Source organism: Trichechus manatus, unplaced genomic scaffold (assembly GCF_000243295.1).
Source record: "Trichechus manatus latirostris isolate Lorelei unplaced genomic scaffold, TriManLat1.0 scaffold00077, whole genome shotgun sequence".
In the NCBI taxonomy this organism is placed as follows: domain Eukaryota; kingdom Metazoa; phylum Chordata; class Mammalia; order Sirenia; family Trichechidae; genus Trichechus; species Trichechus manatus.
In genome coordinates, this window is record NW_004444013.1 from 12,769,438 (window position 1) to 12,785,729 (window position 16,292).

Genomic DNA, 16,292 nt, shown 5'->3' on the forward strand with positions numbered 1-16,292 from the left:
AAGAGACTCCCATCAAGGAGAATCTGAAGTGGACCAACCCCTCTCATTGAGGAAATAGTCCCAGAGAGCAAGCTCTGAACTTTTCTCCTCCAAATGAGCTCCCCGTAGCCATTCTTCCTGGATTGTGGTGAAGACCAAAGTGCTTCTGCCCCCCGCCCCCCATACCCTTGCGGTGCGTCCCCTCCACACAAACCTGTCCTGGGCCAACCAGGTATGTGGAGACCCTCCTGCTACCTGACCCACCCCAACCGGCCTCCTCGAAACTTCTGGCCTGGGTGCAGTCAGAGCCACTTCACAGGTGGGAGGAATGAAGCCCCGGGTACGCGGGGTGGGCCTGTCCTTCCCACTTCCCCAGGGCTGGGTCAGGATTGCCTGGATGGTCATCTGCATGAAGGCTCCACGAAGGCAGTGGTGGGGCGGCCCCAAGGCCGTCATCTTTAATGGCCAGTGCGGTACAGTTAGTGCACGGACAAATGGATGTGACACAGCGGGGGCAGGGTGGTCACAGCAGTGTGGTGGGTGTGGAAAGGCAGGCCTACCCCCCTACACCCCTTGGGAAAGCACATCTTGGCAGGTGCCCCCTTGAGTCCCCCTGCCCCAGGGTCCAGGCTGGAGTGAGTCCAGCCCCCTACTTGTCATGTCCCTCCTGGCAGGGTGTGGGGGCCCTTCCTTTGGTTCCCCAAGCTTCTCCCCCATCCTGTATCATTGGCAGGTGGAGGGTAGCCAGGGAAGGCCATGAGGGTCCCTCAGTCGGGCCCAGCCCCCTGGCTCGTGGCATCGGGTGGGTGCCAGTGGGTGCTGGGGGGCTCTGGGCATGTGGCAGCTGGGCTGGGTGTGCCCGGGACACACAGCTGCTGTGGTCCCGGAGAAGCTGTTGAAGATGGCGGTCTGAGTCTGTTCAGACCCAGGGCTGCAATCCCTTTATCACGAAATTTTAGGAGAACCAGGATTTCAGAGCAGGGGCTGGAGGAGGAAGGGCCCTTGGGGTGACAAGGCTGGGGACTGCCCTCTCTGCTGATGGCTCATGGGGGGGTTCCCAGCGAAGGGAGAGCCGTGGCCAGTGTGCCCAGGGCTGTGGGGCCCTCAGAGCAGCACCTGGGGTGGGTCACCAGGCGGGGGACACTGTAGGGCGCCCGGGCTTCTGGCTGGTGGTCTCTCCTGAATGGGGACGTCTGAGTCTGACCCCATGGAGCACTGGCCTGGATACAGTGGGGGTCATGGGACGTAGACAGAGGGTGAGGGGCCAGCTGGAGATGGAGAACACAGACCACAGTGCTGGGCAGAACCCCGGTCCCCACAGAATTTGCCAGAACTCTGGGGCTGGAGTGATGGGGGTACTGGACCCAGTGAGGGTGGCGTGATTGGCACAGGAGGAGGCCGGGGGCCCCGCAGGCACTGCAGGCAGGGGTGGGGAGGGGCCCTCAGGCCTGGGGGTCAGGGGGCCCAGGCCTGAGCCAAGTGGTCCTCCCTTGGCAGGGGCCGGCCCAGGCCTGGTCAGAGGCCGGCGGGAAGGGAGCCATTGGTGGTGTCAGTGTGGAAGCAGCTGCTGGGGGCATCCCGTGTGAGGCTGTAGGTGCAGTAGGCCACGGCGGAGCCCAGCGTCAGCCCCGTCATGTAGGACACGGTCATGGTGTTCCCTGTGGACAAGACGAGGCCTGAGCTGTGGGGGATGGGGCAGTGCCGTCCTCTACCGCAGCAGCCGGGGCCTCAGCCAGGCTTCTCATGAGTGATGCAGGTGGTGACTCCCAGCAGGCGGTGATTCCGGGAGACAGGACCCCTGGTGCAAATACTGGCCGCGGTCAGACTCACACCTCACCTCATGGCTCTGAGCTCCTCCTGGGAACCCCCTCTGGGGCTGAGGCTGTGCCCGCTTCTCTGGCTGCCCCCATTTCATCTCCAGGCTCCAACCTCCAGCTGCCTCCTCGTCGTGGGCAGTGTGGCCTGTCTAGTGGGCATCTCAAGCATGCTATGTCCATCTCAAACCCAACTCCCCACGACCCTCTGTCAACGCCCCTCTCCCCATCGCAGTTGGGGACAATGACATCCTTTCTGCCCTGACAACAGGCCCCAAACCTTGGCGTTCTCCCTGATTCCCCCTACCCTCAACCCATATCTCAATCCCAATGTCAAAACAGATCCAGAAGCCTTGTCAAAATAATGGAGAATCCAGCCCCTTAATCCAGCCCCTTCTCTCAGCTCCACAGCCCCACCTGGTCCAAGCCTCTGTCCTCACTGGCTCGGACAGTTTCAGTAGCTACCTCACCTGCCTGCCTGCCTCTGCCCATGACCTTCTGTGTCTGTCTGCACAGCAGCCAGAAGGACCCCTTATAAACACAGCCTGATCCTGCCCCTCCTTTTCTGCACTCTCCTGGTGGCTCCCTCCCCCTACCCAGGACACACCAGCCTCCTGCCTCAGGGCCTTTGCATGTGCTGTTCCCGCCACCTAGAACAGCTCTTCTCGTACATCTCCATGTGGCTGACCCCTTCCTCCAGGTCTTTGCTCAAACTGCAACCTGCACCCCACTTCCCTGCTTTAGTTCTCTCTGTAGTACTTACCACCCTCCAACACATTACCTTTCTGTTATTTGTCTGTTTATTGTCTGTCTCCACCTCTGGAATGTCAGCCCCACAAGCACGGGGTTTGTTGTTTTGTCTCCATTGTGTCCCTGGCACCTAGAAAGGTACCTGGGGCACAGCAGCGGCTCAGCAAGTAGTTGTGGAATGAATGAATAAGAGATTGAAGAATGTCCCCACCCCTATGAACTCCCTGCATTTGACCTGACCCCTGGAACCCAAATGCACCTTCTCGCTTGGTGGCCTTGGCTCTGATGGGCCTTGGTTTCCCCTTCTGGCAGTGGGGTGCTACCAGTCCTGTGGGTGTCAACTGCTGGGAAGGCACCCTGAGACAGAGCAGGGCCTTACCTGCCAGTTCCCGCTGCTTGGGGCTCACTTTGCCGGCCGCCAGGATCATGGGCACACTGCCGAAGTAGCCATTGCTGATGCCCATGAGCAGGGAGAAGACGCAGGGCCAGGCTGGGTGGCGGAGGGCAGGCATGCCGCTGGGGTAGACGCACAGGATGAAGAGGGGGATGAAGATGACGCGCAGGCAGGAGCAGGCCAGCAGATGGGTACCCCGCCAGTCCACGGGCAGGGCCGCCAGGATCTGCGGGGAGCCGGGCATGTGGGTGCCAACCCCACTCATTTCCCCGCCTCTCCCTGAGCCTGCAGCCCACCCCCTAGCCCACCCCTAAACCCTCCCAGCTCGGTCCAGCTTAAGCTATGTCCTTGCCCAGCCCACCCTTCTCCAGCTCTGCCCACTACAATCCGCTCAATACTACTGTTGTGAACTGCCATTTAGTCGGCCCTGACTCACGGCAATCCTGCGTACAACAGAACAAAATGCTGCCCGGTCTTACACCATCCCCATGATCGGCTGCAGATTGGATCACTGGCTGATGTTTGGAAGTTGATCACCAGGCCTTTCTAACTAATCTTAGTCTGGAAGCTCCACTGAAACCTATTCATCAGTGCAGCAACATACAAGCCTCCATTGACAGACAAGTGGTGGCTGTACATGAGGTGCCCTGGCTGGGAATCAAACCCAGGTCTCCAGCATGGAAGGGGAGAATTCTATCACTGAACCACCAATGCCTCAAACCCTACCAATGATAGCAACATGCTTGCTCTGTGCTGGGCACTGTTCTAAAAACTTCACGTGTGTTTCCTTATTCAATGCTCACAGTTCCCCTGCGAAGTGGGGGTACTACCCAATTTAAGAAATGAGGGCACCAGGGCCCAGGAGAACTTTCATCACCTCTCGCAGCTAGGAAGTAGTAGGATTAGGATTTGGACCCACAAAGCCTTTGTTCAGGGAGCCCTGGTAGCACAATGGTTAAGCACTCAGCTGTTAACCGAGAGGTTGGCAGTTCGAATCCATCAGCCACTCCAAGGGAGAAAAGGCCTGGTGATCTGCTCCTGTAAAGATTATAGCCTTGGAACCCTATCAGGCAGTACTACTCTGTCCTATAGAGTGGCTATGAGAATCAACTCGATGGTAACAGGTTTTTTGAAGCCTTGCTCCCTCCGGAAGCACAGACTTGAGTTCTTCAGACATCTCAGCTGTGTGACCTCAGGCAAATGGCTTTTTTTCTCTGAGCCTTTCTTCACTCAGTAAGACAGTAAGAGGAGACTCGTTTTAGGCATGTCCAGAGCACCAGAAATGGCAGTTTTGATCTCACCCCGGCCCTGTCCTACTCCCTCCCCCACCCTCAACTGAGGCAGACAATGCTCTGCCCAGATTCTTATTAACTGTTGCTGGTGACTGCTGCCCCCTCAGTGGGCTCCCAGAGACTGTAGGGTGGGAAGATGAGGGTCTTGCTCCCTCTTGAAGCCCAGATTTGAGTTTCTCTGCCCTTTGAGACGCAACTACGTTCCAGGTACCAGGCTGAGGCTATGTTCTTTGGACTTTGTCTGAGATAGGACAATCATCTGCTCCCCACCCCCACCCCACCCCACGCGCCCAGGGAGCCTGTACACACATACCCTCGGCTCAGGGGCTGCACCCAGGGACCCCAAGCTAAGATGGGCCCCTTCCCAGATGGGCTAGTGCCTCCTCAAGGCTCCCACAGCCACCCCAGGGCAGAGAGCTGGAGCAGGTGGCCCACCTTGCCCACAAAGTCTGAGAGGTTGAAGACAGCCATGATGAGGATGGGCAGCCACTCGCCCAGGACACAGTGGCGGATCTCAGACTCGAGGCCGGGGAACAGGCACAGCGTGATGAAGTAGGTGACGGCGATGGAGAGCATGTCTGCCCAGATGACGCGCGCCACCACGTAGCGGTGCAGAAGCAGGGCTACAGGGGGAGGAAGAGGGTCAGAGGGCAGCACTTGTAGGGGGCAGGGCCCCCATACTCTCCTCCGCCTCTAGCCTGAGCACCCACCACCCGCTTCTGTGGACTGGCTGACTGAGGCCCACAGGGGTCTATCCCAAAGATCATGGGATATGGTAGCTGGAGGGGGCCTCAGACCACAGATGTGGGATTACCACAGGGGAGGGGCTTCTCAGACCACAGATGTGGGGTTACCACAGGGGAGAGGGCCTCAGACCACAGATGTGGGGCCACCACAGGGGATAGGAGCCTCGGATAACAGATGTGGGGTCACCACAGAGGAGAGAGTCTCAGACCACAGACATGGATTACCACAGGTTGGGGAGCCTTGGACCACAGATGTGGGGTTACCACAGGCGAGAGGGCCTCAGACCACAGATGTGGGGCTACCACAAGGAAGAGGAGCCTCGAATAACAGATGTGGGGTCACCACAGAGGAGAAAGTCTCAGACCACAGACAGGGATTACCACAGGTGGGGGAGTCTTGGACCACAGATGTGGGGTTACCACAGGGGAGGGGACCTCAGACCACAGATGTGGGGTTACCACAGGGGAGGGGGCCCCAGACCACAGACATAGGATTACCACAGGTGGGGGAACCTCGGACCACAGATGTGGGGTTACCACAGGGGAGGAAGCCTCCAGGCTGCTCCCTGTGAGGATGGGGTCCCCTCACCTCTGAATGTGGGCCAGCTCCGCTTGACTCTGGGCTGAGGCACATCAAAGCGCACGTAAGCCCTTCCCCCACCACTTGTCACCTCATGCGCTGGGCTGTCTTTTGGGGACCAGCTGTTGGCCAGAGCTGGGGCTTGGTGCTCCTGGAGGGAGGATGGAGGGGTGGGTCAGGTTTGGGGGAGTGACAGCTGCTGCCCTCAGGAACCCCACAGCCTGTCCCCAGCTAGTGGGGCCTCAGACCACAGACCACAGACCACAGACCACAGAGGTGGGCTGTTGCAATAGGAGGGACGCTTTAGACTGAAGAATGTGGACTGTCTTAGAGGGCCTCCATGGGTGGGGGTGGCAGATGGGAGGGGCTCAGCACTGGGCTGGGCTCGAGGACACCTGAGCCCAGTGGGAGGAGGAGCCACACTCAGGAGGACATTCAGGTAGCACCTTCTGTGTACCTCACTTCACCAAAGTAGCTCAGACTTCTGGGGTGGCAAATTCCATCTTGTCACTCCCATTAAACCCGCCACCAGCTTCTGACCAACAGAGGGCAGTGTCCCACTTCCTTACCTGGCCCAGACGCCCCACAGGGCCCTCCCTCGCCCCTCACCAGAGCCACACTGGCCTCCTCACTGTCCCTCTATACACCAAACTCCTGAGCCTTTGTACATGTTGTTCCCTCTGCCCCTAATGCCCTTCCTGCTGATCTTCACATGGTTCCTGGAAGCTTCTCTCTGGGAACCTCTCTGACCATTCAGGGGCCCCATTTCTCCCTCTCAGCCCCATCCTTTTCCATTGTGGGCCTTGCAACATGTCCTGTGGTCTGTCCCCTTATCTGTGGACCCCTGAGAGACAGATGGCCTCTCTGGCTCACTGCAGTGTCCCCAGCTCAGGGCCCAGTGACTGGCTGGCCAATGCCCACGTGAACATCCTGGCTCTGCTCTGCTGACGAGGACACTGAGGAGCAAGTATCTCTGGCTTGCCCTTCCCTGCCCGGCACTCTTGGATTTCACCCTGCAGGTGTCCTGGGGCCTCCACACCAGCTGCCCTCTAGGTGCCTTTGCGGCCTGTACCACCAGAGGGCGTCCAGCTCCCTAGGACGGCTCTGTGAGGGCTTGTGGGGCCTGCCAGTGCCCATGGAGGGTGTGGCATGGGGGCCACGGTCCTGGCTGTCTGTGCTGTGACCCCAGGAGGGGTGTGACTGAGGAAGGGGGGAGCCCAGCCCCAGGTGGGCCCCGACCTCAGCAGATTAAGGGGCCACAGGACTGAGTCAGTCTCTCACTCTCTCTCTGGCTCCCTTCTGCTCCCACCTGCCAGCCCACTCCCTTTCCCGGCTGGCTCCAGCGTACCCTCCTGTGAGGGCTTTGGGGGCCGTTCTACACCCCTTTGGTTCCTCTCTCCTGACCCTGGCGGAGCCCGGGGTATAAGTGGGCCTTGATTTCCCTCTTGATATGTCCATCTCTAGAAAACACAGAGCGTGAGGGTGGGGAAGAGTGTGAGCTACTGAGAGAGTTGACCATCTGGCTGAGGCAGCAGGACAGAACTTCGATGAGGGCAGAAGGTGGGCTGTTACAGCAGGTGGGGTCCACGCAGCTAGGATGGTGGAATATGCTAGCTGGAGGGGCTTCAGATCAGAGACATGGGATTACCACAGAGGATGGGGTCTCCGACTACAGAACATGGTATTACCACAGGGGAGGGAGCCTTGGCCCACAAATGTGGGACTGTCACAGAGGAGGGGGCCTTGGACCACAGACATGGGATTACCACAGGCGAGGGGGCCTCGGACCACAGACGTGGGATTACCTCAGGGGAGCGGGCCTCGGACCACAGACGTGGGATTACCACAGAGGAGGGGGCCTCAGACCATGGACAGTGGGAGCAGGATGGAGCCTTGGATCACAGATGGAGCCCAGACTACCAATGGGGGAGGAGTCACAGCCAGGGAACTCTCTGCGACAATGTGGATTGGGACACTGAGCCCCGGAGGTGACACCCATGCTGAGGGCTGCTCTCTAACTCTTGAGTAACGCTCTCTGTCCTCCCTCCATCTCCTGGCAGGGACAGATGAGGAAACTGAGGCAGACGGCATGGACTTACAAAATGGACGTCCCCAGTGGCCACGTCATGGTGCACACAGTAGCCAGAGCCCTGGCGGTGCGTGCGGCTGTCGCGAGGCCGGGTGGTGTGGTAGAGCACGAAGCGGCTGCGCCGCACCAGCAGATGCAGCAGGAAGCAGAGCAGCTCCAGGCCCACGGAGACCAGGAAGAAGATGAGCGTGCTGGCCCGCTCGTCCGGCAGCAGCAGCTTGGTGAGGATGCGACTCAGGGAGATCATCACCCCTGCTGTGCCTGCGAGTGGGTGGGTAGCGGCTGGGCTGCTGCCAAGCCCAGGTGCCTGGCCCAGCCTGCCTAGTCCAGCCCAGTCCAAAGTAGCCCAGCCCTGCCTTGTCCAGCCCAGCCATGCCAGCCCAGCTGTGCCCAGCCCAGCCATGCCAGTCCAGCTTAACCCTGCTCAGCCTTGTCCAGCCTAGCCCAGTCCAGACTTTGTCTTGCCCAGCCCAGGCCTCCCCAGCTTAGCCTACCCTGCTCACCCCAGCTGGACAGTTCTATTCTGACACACATGGGGTTGCCGTGAATTGGAATAGACTCAACAATAACTGGTTTGTTTTTCTGGTTGACTATACTATATAAACAATCTGAATCACCCCAAATCAGCAAGTCAGCAACCACTCTGGCAGCCCAATCTCACTCATAGCCATGAATGAAATAGACCAGGCAGCAGAAGCCATCCATGTGCCCAGCCCCTTCCTAAAACAAGGGCCCTCCATAGGCATGAGTCCTGAAGCTCCCCAAGGCATCTGGTCAACCTTATTGCATGGTAGAGGTTGAGACAGTGTCCCGAATGGGGCGATTTGGAGGACAGCACCCATGTGGGTCCTGGCCTGGGCTCAGAGCTTCCTGCTGGGCAGCACTGCTGAGAACATTTGGAGGAAGCACAGGCCAGCGCTAAGTGCAGTGCTGCCACTGTGTAGAGAGGGGTAGTGACAGGACCGGGGAGGTGAAGGGCAGTGAGAGGTTCTCCAGGGGACAGTCGGCCACCTAGATCAGGGGCTGGTTGAATAGCGTCCTCCAAAAATTCATGTCCATCTGGAACCTGTGAATGTGACCTTATCTGGAAATTGGGTCTTTGCAGATGTACTCTTGTTAAGATGAGGTCAGGCTTCATTAGAGACCAGAGACCAGACTAGCTGGGATTCCTACTTATGGCAACCCCACATGTGTCAGAGCAGAACTGTGCACCATAGGATTTTCAATGGTTGATTCTTTTGCAAGTAGATCTCCAGGCCTTTCTTGCAAAGCACTTCTGGGTGGATTCAAGCCACCAACCTTTCGTTTAGCAGCTGAGCATTTAACTGTGCCACCCAGGGGTTGAGTGGATTAGAGTGGGCCCTAAATCCAATCCCTGGTGTCCTTACAAGAGGGAAATTTGGACACAGACACAGAGAGGAGAAGGCCATATGGGGATGGAGGGAGAGTCTGGAATGATGCTGCCACAAGCCAAGGAATGCCAAGGATTGTTGGCAACCACCAGTAGCTAAGAGAAAGGCATGGAACAGATTCTCTCTCTGAGTCCCCAAGAAGGACTCAGCCCTGCTGACACCTTGGGTTCAGACGTCCAGCCTCCCAAACACTGAGAGAATACATTTCTGTTGTTTTAAGCCTTCAGTTTGTGGTATTTTGTTACAGCAGCCATAGCGCACTCATACAGAGACAGACTAGAAATTAGTCTGGAGGCAAATCCAAACAACTTGGAGGAGGACTGGGTGTCTGGCGAGTTTCAGGCTTGAGCAGGGGGTGGGGAGCATTCGCTAGGAGGGGCAGGAAGGGAGATCACAGGGTTGACTCGGGAGGAGTGAGTTTGAGAAGCTATAGTGGTGCTGCAGGAGGGGGATGGCTTGTGGATCCAGGGCTCCTAGAAGAGTTTGGATATTGTGGGGATGGGTAGCACCCCAACATGCACACGCACAGACACAAAACGAACAATAGACAGATTGAGGATATTATTTCACAAAATCTTGGTTTCACTTATAAACACACACATGCACACCACTATAAATGTGTGTACTGGGTCATAACATACAATGTATTTCTCCGTGGTGATGATAGATATATACACAGATAAATAGATGATAGGTAGATAGATGATAGACAGACAGATAAATAGATGATAGAATAAAATGATAGATAGGTGATAAACGATTGATAGATAATGGATGGATGGATGGATAAAGAGAGGAAGGGAGAGAGAAAGTGGCAAAATGTTAGCAATTGGTGAATCCAGGTGAAGGGCACACAAGGACACTCCAGACACACCCACCTGGCACATGCTTCTCACGTCACCCAGGAGCCCACATTCAGAGAGAATACACATCACAGCCCCGGAAACAGCACACACATGCGTGTCCAGACATGGCCCTCCCACCGGGGAGTCCACCCCACCTCTCCCCCAGCCAGGGGAGGGAAGATGGTGGCCGCCGTCCTCAGCCCGGCATCCCCAGAGTTTGTGGACCCAGTTTTCGGTCCAGGAGTAGCCCTTTCAGAGCCCACGGCAACCCGGCGGCCCCTCTCCTGGGCATCTGCAGATACTCACTCTCCCCGGTCATCACCCCCTGCGTGTACCTCTTGGGCAGCATCCCTGTGTACCCGTAGAAGCTGGATTGCTGCACTTAAGAGAGACAGAGAGAGGTATAACTGTGAGACACCATTTATCACTTGTTGGCTTGGAACAAATGCACGCTTGAGAGTATCGTGTTGGCAACAGTGCTGGGAAAATAGATTTTAACGCCTCTAGAGGCAGAAGGATTTGATACAACCATGCTGAATAGAAAAGAATAAAACAGAAGAGAACAGACTAAATAGAAAATATCTGGGGCATTATTTCACAAAACCTTGCTTTCACTTATAAACACACATGTACTGGGTTATAACATAACATGTATTTCTCCCTAGTGGTCAGGGTCAAGAAAGTTTGAAAGTCTGCAAAACAACTGGCCTGGACCCTTGCAAAATGCCAAAGGAAAACTGAGGAACTTTCTGGATGAAAGAACATTAAAAGATATAAAGATATGACAACTAAACAAATGTATGTTTCCAGATTGGATTCTGGATCAGAAAAAATAATTGCTATTAAGGACATTATTGGGACAATTTGTGAAATTTGAATACGAATGGTAGATTAGATAACAGTATGGTATTAGTGTTAAACTTCCTGATCTTGGTCACTGGCACGTGGTTCTAGAAGAAATGTCTTGGATCTTAGAAAATGCATACTGAAGTATTTAGGGATGACATGTGATGACAACGGACTCAGATGGTTTAGAGAAGATAGATGACAGGTAGGTAGGTAGGTAGATGGATGGATGGATGGATGGATGGATGGATGGATGGATGGATGGAAGAAGGGAGTGAGAGCAGCAAAATGTTAGCAACTGGTGAATCTAGGTGAAGAGTACATTTATTGTATTATTCTTGCAATTGTCTATAGGTTTGAAATTTTTTCAAAATACAAAGTTAAAAAAAAAAAAGTTTGGAAGCCACTGCCCGAGGGGAACAGTGACGTAAGTACAGTCCTTGAAGCCCAGTTTATACAGAACAAAGCCAGGCACCTGCCTAAATGTCTCCGGGGGTGTGCACAGTGTGCAAGTTTGCACACACAGCCTGCATACCTGACACTGCCTGTGCTCAGCACTCGTGGGCAAGTGTGGTATGCAGTGTGCGTGCACGTGTGAAGGGTGTGCACACTGGCATGCCTGTGGAGAGACCCACCCAGCACCATGCCCAGCTCAGCTCGTGTGTATGCCACCATGGGGACCTAGCAGCGAGGATGGGGGTGGGGTAGGATGGGGCCCCGTCCTGCCCGCCCCATCACCAGCCCCTCCCTACCTGTGCAGCCGAAGGCCACGGTGCCCACAGCGGCCAGGTTGATGGCGTAAGCCTGATCATGGGAGAAGAGCTGCAGCCACACATCACAGACGCTGATAAAGAGGAGGGGGCCCAAGGCTAAGAGGTAGCCTGCGGGGGAGAGGTCAGTGAGGGGGCAGCAGGTGGACTGGGCTAGGTGGGGATCCCCTTATTCCTGCCCCTACTGTACAGCCAGCCCTCTCTGCCTTTGCCCCTTATTACTAGGGCATAGGTTTGAAATTTTTTCAAAATAAAAAGTTTGAAAAAAAAATATCCAAAGTTTAGAAGCCACTGCCCAAAAAAACGGTGACATGGATACAGTCCTTGAGGCCCAGTTTATATGGGAGAAACCCAGGCACCTGCCTAAATGTCCCTGTGGGCCTGCGTGGTGTGACCCTGTCCCAGGTATTTTTTTTTTTTTAACACTGAACCCATAACATTCTTAGGAGGTGTGCCCGTTTTATAGCTAGGGAGAGTGGGACTCAGAGGAATTGGGTAGGTGGGCGCTGGCTGGGCACATGTAAGCTAAGCCCCAGTCGGCAGGTATGACATGGCGGGGGGTGCCAGGGGTACTTGCAGCAATCCTGGTGTGCAGAGAACTGGGTAGGTGGGTACTGGGTGGGCCAGAGATCTAAGTGGGGCAGCCTGGAAGGCTTCCTGCAGGAGGTACCATTTGAGCTGGTCCTTGAAGCTGGTTGTTATTATGACGAGGAGTGAGGAAGGAAGAGCACACCAAGCAAAGGAACAGCTTGGGCAAAGGCCCACGGATAGAATGTGGGGTGCACAAAAGCCCCTAAAAGGTGCTCACAGAGACCAGGAAGAAGATGAGGTATCATGCTACAGTTTACCGTGCACTCACCACAGGCTGACCCTTAACTGAATGTTTTTTTTTTGTTTTTAACTGGACCTCGTAACATTCTTAGGAGGTGTGCCCATTTTACAGATAGGGAGAGTGAAGCTCAGGGAAACTGGGCAGGTGGGTGCTGGACCGGTGTGTGAGCTGGGAGCCCCAGTGGGCAGGTGTGGCGTGCAGGGTAGGGCCAGGCGTACCTGTGGTGATCCTGGTGTGCAGGCTCAGTCTCTCCACCAGGACGTTGTTCAGGAGCACAGCCACCAGGGCCACCAAGATGTAGGTGAGGCTCATGTCGAATACAATAGAGGTCCCTGTGGAGGGGCCAGCCAACAGCAGATGCTCAGGGGGGAGCCCTAACCTCTGTACTTATCCCTGCCAGGAGCTAACTCCTCACTCTACCAAAAGGGGACTGAATGCCCAGAGGGGGTGAGTGGCTGCCCTACGGCCACTCAGCAATTCACAGCTGAGCCAAAGTTTGAATAAATGGGCTCCCCAAGCAGGGTGCTGTCCACCAGGGTTTCCTGAAGGCCACGGGCCAGAGCTGAGGTGCTGTGACAGGAAGTGCCTGCGCTGGTGGTGGGGTCAACCATGGAGGGACCCACCTGGGTACTTGTGATGCAGGTAGTCCACATCGGTGATGAAGCTGTTGTATGGCAGCAGGAAACCCACACCAGCCAGCAGCATTGCAAAGTAGATTGCGTGGTAGCGGTCGTCTGGCACTGGCTCCTCCACCACTAAACCCAGAGACACCAGGTGAAAAGCAGGCAGGCCTACTCACAGCCACCACCACCACCACCAGAGCTACTGTCCACCACCATGGCCACAGCAACTGCAGCTATCGCCATCACCATAGACACAGCATTCTATCCTTCCATGCCACCCATCATCACCCCTATCACTGCATCAGGGTTGCTGTTTCCATGGCCACTACCAATAGATAGTACCACCATGGACACCACCACCATGGAAACCACCACCAGGGACACTACCACCATGGAAACCACCACCGGGGACACCACCACCATGGGCACCACAACCATGCTCATTACCACCATGGTCACCATTACCATGGATACCACCACCATGGACAACACTGCCATGGACACCACTGCCATGGACACCAGCACCATGGAAATCACCACCATAGACATAGCACCATGGATAACATCATTATGGCTACTATCCCGGTGGTCACCATCATCATGGTCATTATCACCATAGTCATTACCACCATGATCATGGACACCACCGCCACAGACACCACCACAATGGACACTAACACCATGGACATTAGCACCATGGACACCACCACCAGGGACACTACTACCACAGACACCACCACTGTGGATACTACCACCGTGGACACCACCACCCGTGGATACCACTGCCATGGACACTGTCACCATGGACACCACCACTGTGGCTACCACCACCTGTGGATACCACCGCCATGGACACCATCACCATGGTGGATGTCTCTGTGAACAGGAGTGGGGCATCCACTTCTACAGCCATGGCTGACACAGCCACTGCTGCCATGTTGTCTGTTACCACTCTAGGCAAGAAGTCTAGCATCTTGAGGATTGGCCCTGAACTGGCTCCACCTATGCCCAAGGGAGCAGGGTGGTTATCCCAACCCATCACAGGGCTGGCCAGAACCTCTACTCCCCATCTGCAAAGTCAGGACACAACCAGAGAAGAGACCCACATTTCTGAGCCTGGAGTGGTACTAGTAAAAGCAAGTACAAGCCACCGGAAAATTGTTACCATGTATGGGGTGCCTACTGAGTGTGGGAGATAGTCCTACACAGGCTTTATGGATTTTGTTGCACAATATTGAGGTCAGCACCAGTATTCTCCTTTTCCAGATGAAGAAACCGAGACCCCGAGAAGAGCAGTGACTTGCTCATGGTCTGCGAGCTGGCAAGGGGGATGGGAGCTGGGGTTGAGCCCAAGCCAGCCCAAGCCTCTGACTCTGAAGCCTGCACGCTGTCCGCTCTGCAGGTCTGATCTCACAGTCAATTGGCCCATTTCCTCAATGTGCGGAAATGGAGGCACAGAGAAGTTTAGGCCCTTGCCCAAGGCCACACAGCTGGGCCAAAAACCAGGTCTTTGAACTTTACACCCAGTACGCCTCCTCTCAGGCAATTTCCCATCTCCTTTGATGTTAGGCATGATTTGCTTTGACCAATGAATGTGACCAAAGTGACAAGTGTTACTTGCAGATACAGGCTTTATGGTCAGTGCGTGATTCACCAGCTGTCCTTTTACTTGCTTTAAGGACAGTGGAAGCCCATATTTGGATGGAGCCTCTTCAGCCTGGATCTGTGAGTGGGGCCCCCTGGTGGCCTGCACTGGACATGCAGCATTAGGGTAAGACACTGCAAGGGTGAGCTTGTTGCTACAGAAGATCGAATTCACCCAGACAGATACTGCCTCAGGTGCTCAATCACTCCCTGAGGCTCCTCACCTCCCAAGGGCTCCTTGAGGGTGTTACAGATTGAATTGTGTCCCCCCAAAGATAGTGGAAGTCCTAACCCTTGTACCTGTGAATGTGACCTTGTTTGGAAATAGAAACTCTGAAGATGCTATCAGTTAGGCTAACCCGGGGTCACACTGGAGCAGGTGGGTCCCAGTCCTACATGAGGTCCCTGGGTGGTACAAAAGGCTTGCGCTCGATTACTAACTTAAAGGTTGGCAGTTCGAACCTCCCCAGCAGCACTGTGGAAGAAGGCCTGGTGATCTGTTTCTGTAAAGATTACAGCCAAGAAAACCTTATGGAGCAGTTCTACTCTGTAACACAAGGGGTCTCCATGAATCAGAATCTACTCGATCGCAATGGGTTTGGTTTTGTTTTAATCTTATAACTGGTGTCCTTATAAAACAGAAGAGACAGAGACAGAGAGAAAGGAAGGACAGCCTTCTGACAACAGAGGCAAATGTAGCTACAAGCCAAGGACTGCCAAGGACCGCTGGCCATCACAGAAGCTAGCAGGGAGGCAAGACCAGATTCTCCCTCAGAGTCCTCAGAAGGAATCGACACTGCTGACATCCTGATCTCAGACTCCCAGCCTCCAGAGCTGGGGGGCCATACATTTCTGTTGTTTAAACCCACCCACTCTGTGGTGTTTTGTTACCACAGCCCTAGGAAATGAAAACAAGGGGTCATTAGGCCAATCCCTGCTTTGGGGCAGACGCACCCCTTGCCCGCACCCTCACTCACTGGGGTCCACGAAGGTTGGGACTCCTCTAGTTCTCCTGCCCTGGCCCTGAACTGTCCCTGCTGCCGCCTCCTCCTCCAGCTGGTAACTGTCGAAGCTGAAGCTCATGACCATGTTTTTGTCAGGAGTAGCCGCCAGGCTGGGCTCCTTGAGGCGCTGGCTTCCAACCTGGCCCATTGCTGCCTGTGCTGTGGAGAAAGGAGAGGAGAAAAGTTGAGGGAACAAGGGCGAATGGACACACCCACTGCCATGTCCCTGAGCCTGTATCCCCTAGGGCACCCTCCTTCCTATTCACCTCCCCAATTCTAAACAGCATAATGGAGGACACAGACGTAAGCAGCGAATGATGTCATGTGATTTGCGTGTTAAGAAGTTCACCCTAAACTTGTACATGAATGTCCATAGCCACATTATTCTCAACAGCCAACAGATGGAAACAACCCGAGTGTCCATCAACAGATGGAAGGGTAAACTGTGGTCTAGCCAGGGGGATCATTATGCAGCTATGAAAAGGAATGGACATCCTGGGTGGTGCAAATGCTTAATGCGCTTGGCTGCTAACTGAAAGGTTGGAGATTCGAGTCCTCCCAGAGGTGCACAGGAAAAAAGTCTTCGCGATCTACTTCCAAAAAATCAGCCACTGAAAACCCTACAGAGCACAGCTCTACTCTGATACACACGGGGGCACCATGAGTCAGAAT

At 55.2% G+C, this 16,292-nt stretch overlaps 1 protein-coding gene across 2 annotated transcripts; it reads right to left on the minus strand.

The window, feature by feature from the left end:
- Positions 1 to 1,494: 1,494 nt before the first annotated feature.
- On the minus strand, positions 1,495 to 15,768 carry SLC29A4 (solute carrier family 29 member 4). Of its 2 annotated transcripts, none has more exons than XM_012556790.1 (10): positions 15,594 to 15,768; positions 12,973 to 13,104; positions 12,568 to 12,681; positions 11,500 to 11,591; positions 10,208 to 10,277; positions 7,655 to 7,905; positions 5,565 to 5,706; positions 4,665 to 4,852; positions 2,923 to 3,163; positions 1,495 to 1,637 (listed from the first exon to the last, which is right to left on the minus strand). In XM_012556790.1, the coding sequence occupies exons 1-10, from the start codon at positions 15,766 to 15,768 to the stop codon at positions 1,495 to 1,497; spliced, it is 1,548 nt and encodes a 515-aa protein (XP_012412244.1). The 2 variants fall into 2 exon arrangements, with proteins under 2 accessions (XP_012412244.1, XP_004380891.1); XM_004380834.1 differs by having other exon boundaries at positions 10,208 to 10,282; positions 11,500 to 11,628.
- Positions 15,769 to 16,292: the final 524 nt, after the last annotated feature.